At 39.3% G+C, this 6,609-nt stretch overlaps 1 protein-coding gene across 1 annotated transcript in view; it reads right to left on the minus strand.

The window, feature by feature from the left end:
* Positions 1-6,609, minus strand: part of Haus6 (HAUS augmin like complex subunit 6) — a 30,005-nt gene that overhangs the window by 20,717 nt on the left and 2,679 nt on the right. The window contains 4 exon segments of the mRNA XM_021161205.2: positions 1-10; positions 1,267-1,399; positions 2,804-2,882; positions 5,041-5,136. The exon segment at positions 1-10 is cut by the window's left edge and continues 156 nt beyond it. Of these exon segments, the coding sequence (XP_021016864.1) occupies positions 1-10; positions 1,267-1,399; positions 2,804-2,882; positions 5,041-5,136 (318 nt within the window).

Here is a 6,609-nt window from a genome sequence, read left to right on the forward strand (position 1 = left end):
CTTTAAAAATCTGTTACGTGCTACATGGCTTCTGGCAAGGCACTTGTGCATATCTTGTGGCTTTACATTAAATGTTTCTGCAAAATGTAGAGAATCTACAGAAGGCAAGATCACATAAAATGTCACCATGAGCTTGTCTTTCCAATAAAACATACAGGAGAAATGAAAATCAAATAAAATGTATGCCATTTTTTTCAAGCAACTCTTCACTTTGTTAGTGATGATGAATGACAATGAATTCATACAATCATATCTGAGGTCAGGTTTTTATCTACATCTTATTATAAACACAGATCAACAATAAGGATAGGATATTCTCTCAGCCTCAGTCCCCACACCACACCTAGAACTACTTATCCACATCCCAGCATGCTGCACAGAAACCTCCACAATGTCTAACTAGTTGAAGAAAATTCGCTGAATTCAGACGTCTTCTTAACATTGGAAATCTCAGCTGTATGCTGGGTAAATAAATTAGGGTATTTGTTAGGTATAATAAAAAGAAAGTTCTGTGAGCTGATACCCAATGATGCAAAACCAGGGCTAAAGTTTCATTTATGAGTTTTCTTCATTTTTTGTTTGGTTTGAGTAGTGTTTGAGACAGTTTCATTATCAGTCCAAGCTAGCCTGAAATTTACACTGTAGCTCAGGCTGACCTCAAACTAGCAATCTTCCTGACTCAGCCTCCCAAATGTTAGAATTAAAAGTATGCATCACATCAGACATGGTCTCCTATGAAGAGACCCATGAAGGAGGCATAAACTCACTATGCAATAAAGCTGGCTCTTAACTTGAGCAGCCTGCCTCAGCCTTCTAGGGCTTAAGTTATAGGTCTGTACAACCATTTCTGAATCTACATACCAACTCCAGGCCAGCTAGAGCTACACTCTGGAGGCAGGGGAGACAGCTCAGGAGATAAAGTCCTTATTCATCCACCTCAGCCTCCAGGTGCCGGGATTACAGGCAAGTGCCACCATGCTTGCAGCTTCTCTATTTGTATAAAAATAAAACAGAGGGAAGTAATAAAGGCTAAAATAGTCCATTGACCTTTCTATGAAAAATGTACTCCAAACTCTGCACCAGAACATAATAAAGTGACACAAATATTAACATGCTCCTTGTGAGGTTTCCAGTTGTAGATGAGTATAATATTAACCAGATGCTTTTTCAGGCAAATGAATGGCTTACCTCATTTTGATCTTGATTTTAAAATTATAAACAGTAACAATTTAAGAATAAAAATAAAGAAAGTATAAGTAAACTTACTGTTAGATTTTGTTTTAATATATTTGATTGCAACATATCTTGCAAAATGATACATCAGATGAATAAACTTAGGGCCACCAGGAGACATAAGCAATGAGCCAACAACTTGAGGAAAACTACTCCCACATTCAGCCTAGGAAAGACATGAGATGTTTCGATCAACAGTGCCTGTCCCAGTTTTAATCACTTATTTTTACTTTCATTATGTATTTGTGCAGGTGCTTTGTACGTATGCCTGTGTACAGACAGATGCACACACTCATGGCTATGGCCAGCAGAAGGCATCAGACCTCCTAGAACTGGAGTTTACGTGAGCTGCTGCTATGGTTATGTGGGTACTAAGAATCAACCTCAGTCCTCCCAAAGAGTAGCCAGTGCTCTAAACCACTGAACCAGCTTTCCAGCCCATCATATGATAATCCTGCAGTAGAAGCCACATGTCAGATCCTCACTGTAGGACAGTGAACCATCAACCCTTCATAGCAGTGGCTTGGAAAAATCAGATTTCCATAGAGGCATGGAAAATAGTCAGAAAACAAAGTTTCAGCTAGTTACTACCTCCAGTCCACTCCTACCATTTTTCAAACCTAAGAAAGCTGGTTAGAGTGTTAGCTATAATCCTAGCACTAGGGAGAGAAATAAAGTCATTAAGGGCTGTGAATGGTGGCACAGACTTTTAAACTGAGCACTGAGGCAGAGACAGGTAGAAAGATCTCTAGGAGCTCAAGACTAGCCTGATCTATATATCAATCCCAGGCGAGCTAGAGCTATACTTTGGAGGCTGGGGAGATAGCTCAGTAGATAAAGTACTTATCACATAAGCAAGAGGATGAGTTAAAATTCCCAGAATCCAAAGAGAGGCCAGACAGGCATAGTGTCTACTTATAAGCCCAGCACTCTGGGAAACAGAAACAATTTTTTCTGGTGGCAACCTGGCTAGTTAGACAGGCAATAGCAGGCAGGCTCTAAGTTCAGAAAGAAAACCAGCTTTGGACAGGCATGGTAGCCCACACCTTTAATCCAAGCACTTGGGAGCCAAAGGCAGGCAAATCTTGAGTCCAAGGCCAGCCTGGTCTACAGAGCCTATTGCAGGACAGGCAGGGCTACACAGAGAAACCTGTCTCAAAAAACCAAAAGAAAAGTATAATCAAGTTTGACATCCAAAATCAACCACGGGCCTAGACACACTCACACATTTCATTTTTTGAAAAGAGTAACATGGTTTAGTAGTTAGCTGTTCTTGTTTTGGTTAGTTGGTTTTACTAGGGTGGTGGAACACAAGGCTCACACAGTCTAGACAACTGTCCTACTACTGAACTACATCCTCAGCCTTAAGGAATATTTTTGTGTGTTATGTTTATTTTTATAAGACAGCCTCACTATCACCCTGGCTGGCCTAGAACACACTACAAAGACCAGGTTAGCCTTAATCTGGATGGAGCCTTCTACCTCTCTCTGCCTCCCAAGCCCTGGGATTACAGGCATGCCTGGAAGTTCTTCAAAACTGCATCTTCTATTTTACAAAGGAAATACTTACAGAAATCTCTTTTAACCATTCACAGCAATGTTTCCGGAATTCCATGTCAAGTTTTTGGTCAAATGGAGGCCAGCAGTCTCTTGAAAAAATAAGAACAGCAGACTAATGAATAATGAACACTTCTGTCTTAGTTTGGATTTTATTGCGTAAAGAGACACCATGACCAAGGCAACTCATATAAAGGAATACTTTTAGTTGGAGCTGGCTTACAGTTTCCAAGGTTCATTATCATGAGGGAAGCATGGCAGTGTGCAGGCAGACATGGGGGCTAGAGGAGCCGAAAGTTCTACATCTTCATCTACAGGCAGAAGTGTGTGTGTGTGTGTGTGTGTGTGTGTGTGTGTGTGGCCTCACTTGTAGCTTGAGCATTTAACACCTCAAGCTCCATCTTCACAGTGACACATTCATCATCTTCACAGTGACACACTCATCTTCACAGTGACACACTCCTCTAACAAGGCCACACCTCCTCCCAATAAGGCCATTACCTACTATAATAGTGACATTCCCTATGGCCAAACATTGTCACATGAATTCATGGGGCCATTCCTATTTAAACCACCACACCTCCCAAAATACAAACTTAACACAATTTAAAAAAACATCAAATTTGTTCCCCACAGTAGAAACATTAAAGCAAAATAAATTAAACTAGTATTCCTAGACTCAGCTAAAGACATCAGCCTATGAGAAAACAGTTCTTTTCCTTAGGTCAGCATTTATAAGCAGGAGTTCAGTTTATTACAAATAATTATATATTATAGAGATTTGCCAAAAAATAAGGCAGTCTTGGTGCAAGCTTTTAATCCTAGCACTGAGGGGAGGCGAAGGCATGTGGGACTCTATGGTTTCAAAATCTACATAGACAACCAGGCCAGCAAGGGACAATAGTGAGACCCTAGCTATGGGGAAAAAAAAAGGGGGGGGGGCTTAACAATATGGTAGTGTGTATATACCTTTAATCCCTGAAGTAAGGAGGAAAAGGCAGGAGTATCTGAGAGTTCCAGGTCAACCAGGCTACATAGAGAGTCCCTATCTGTCAAAAAAAGAATCACTTTGTACTTCAGAATACAGAGGGTAGGAGTGGAAAGATGGCTCAGCGGTTAAGAGCACTGACTGCTCTTCCAACGGTCCTGAGTTCAAATCGCAGCAACCACATGGTGGCTCACAACCATCCATAATGAAATCTGACTCCCTCTTCTGCAGTGTCTGAAGACAGCTAGAGTGTACTTACATATAATAAATAAATAAATAAATAAAAACAAAGAAAGAAAGAAATACATAGGGTAAATTCAATCCCTAGTAGACAAGGAAGAAAAACAATACATGTACAGAAAACAGGACTAAAGGCTAGAATGTAAAGTTAAGTTCTCGGTTTAGTGGGTTTAGGAATGATGCTTGCTTCTGTCTTCACATTATCTAAAACACAGAATGCCATGATGCTTTTAATCAGGAAAAAAACATCAGAAAAATCTGAAACCCCTTGTGGTGTTTTGAATAACAATGCCCCCACGGGCCCATATTTGAATGTTAGTCACCAGGGAGTGCAACTCTTTTTGATAGGATTACAGTTACATACAGACGGTTGTAAAGCCCAGGTCCTCTGAAGAACAGCCAGTGATCTTAATCATAGCCATCTATCTCTCCAGTGCTCCCAAAATAAAAAGCTTTATAGAGGAAAAAAATAAGTATATATAAATCTATTAATTTTTAGACCTAATTAAGACCATGAATCTGTAATCCCAGCACTACAGGCAGAGGCAGAAGTTAGAGACCAGTCTGATGTATGTATTATACATACTGAGCTCCACGCTAGCCAGACACAGTAAAACCCTTTCTCAATCTTCACATCAGAAGACTATAAAGAATAGCAGATCAATTTTAAAGAACAAAATCTACATTATTTATGAAATATACAATTTTTTAAAATAAGCACACAAACCCTCACCCAAACCCTCACCCAGCTATATAAAACTTAAGCACTCCAATTTCTAAAGGTACACCCACTCTAAACAAGTTAACGTCCAGCTGGCTGTGGTATGCACCTTTGATCCCAGCACTCAGAGGCAGGGGCATGGGGATCTCTGAGTTCAAAGCCAGCCCAGTCTACCGAGTGACTTCCAGGACAAACAGCCTGTGCTACACAGACAAACCCTGTTTGCGGGGGGAGATAAGAGTCGATTTCAATTCTGAGAATGACTAATTTAAAAGAAGAAAATGAAATAATTTTTTCTTACCTGAAAACTTCTTTGGCAAGAGCTTCATCCAATGTTTTAAACAAAAAATAAGAAACAATATGAAAGGCATCACGGTTCAGTTTGTCAAACATATTCCTAGTGGTTTAAAGTGAAAAAGCAAAGAAAAATGATTAATAAAGCTATTCAGCCTCAAAAACTGCCTAGATGTTACACTAAAGCACTACAGTATCATAACTACCTACGAGTTCACTCACACTGGTATTTTTCATTCTCAAGAGGTCAAGGCAAATTATCTTTTCTCATTTAGGTACATTTTATACACAACTGAAAAGCATACAAGGGGAGAGGGACTTGTTAGTGGGGGAGGGAACGTCAATAGAGATGTAAAGTGAGTAAATAATGAAGGAAAAAAAAAAGACAAGCATACAAGCTTTTATTTTTGTTTGTGAAAACAGAGATCCAAATAAAAAACTAGCCTTTGCTTTATTGCTATGAACATTAAACAGAAAGGGATGGAAACCTAATTAACTAGCAGAGAATACGCCCTCTGATGGCATTTACATAGTAGTAGTAACAAAAGCTAAAATTTTTGGAGAACTTGATATATATTGGGTAACATTTTAGACCTTTTACAGACAGCAAATTCTTTAAGTACTATACTATTTTCTTAAGATATATTTTAATAATTTGATTGTCCTCAGCTATACATACAAAGCTTCAATCTAGAAGCTAGAAAAACTGCCTCCTCCCCAAAATATCCCAGGTCAGGTGTATATTCAACAAGTGTTGAATGCACACATATACCACCTCCGACTCTCCTTTCCTTCCCACTGCTAATTTTCGGTGTGGATAGCTATGCAGGTCTCCTTCCCCTCTAGTCCACTCCCTAACAAAACTAATAAGACTTTCAAAATGCAGTCTTTAAGACAAATTCCTTGGACTGAAACAATTTATAAGAACAGAAGCTAACATATGCTCATATAAACTATAAACTCATAGAATTACAAACAAAAAGTTTGCCACAGATGTGAACAGAATTTGTTGTTTTTAAGTAAACATGATATGATATTCACCCTCAAAGTTATAGTTAAGTTTGATTTGGTAATTGTCTAGTAGTTATACTATTAGCATATGTGTAGTGCTTTGGTTAGAAGTCTGTTCTAGGTGGCTCAGCAGGTAAAGGTGCTTGCCACTAAGCCTTACTACCTGAGTTCCATCCCTGGGACACCCACATGGTGGCAGGAAAGACTTGACTCCACACAAATATTGAGAGAAATCAAGAATAGATGAGACACCTAAGGAAAGGAGCTTGCCTCCCAGAAATGCAAGCCTGAAGATCTGAATTCTACTCCCAAACTCAGGTAAATCATCTAACTAAACATTGTCCTTTGACCTGCACACACTTGCTGTGGCTCGCACTTGCACACACACAGACAATAAATGAAATAAAAACTAAGAAACAGATGAATAACTGGGAGTGGTGGTACATATTTCTACCACACCTGACTCTTGGAGGTGGAGGCAGGAGGATTAGGAGTTTAAGGTCATCTCTGGAGTTTGAGACCAGCCTGGGATATTAAGACCTTTTTCTCAAAAAAAAAAAAAAAA

Source organism: Mus caroli, chromosome 4 (assembly GCF_900094665.2).
Source record: "Mus caroli chromosome 4, CAROLI_EIJ_v1.1, whole genome shotgun sequence".
In the NCBI taxonomy this organism is placed as follows: Eukaryota; Metazoa; Chordata; class Mammalia; order Rodentia; family Muridae; genus Mus; species Mus caroli.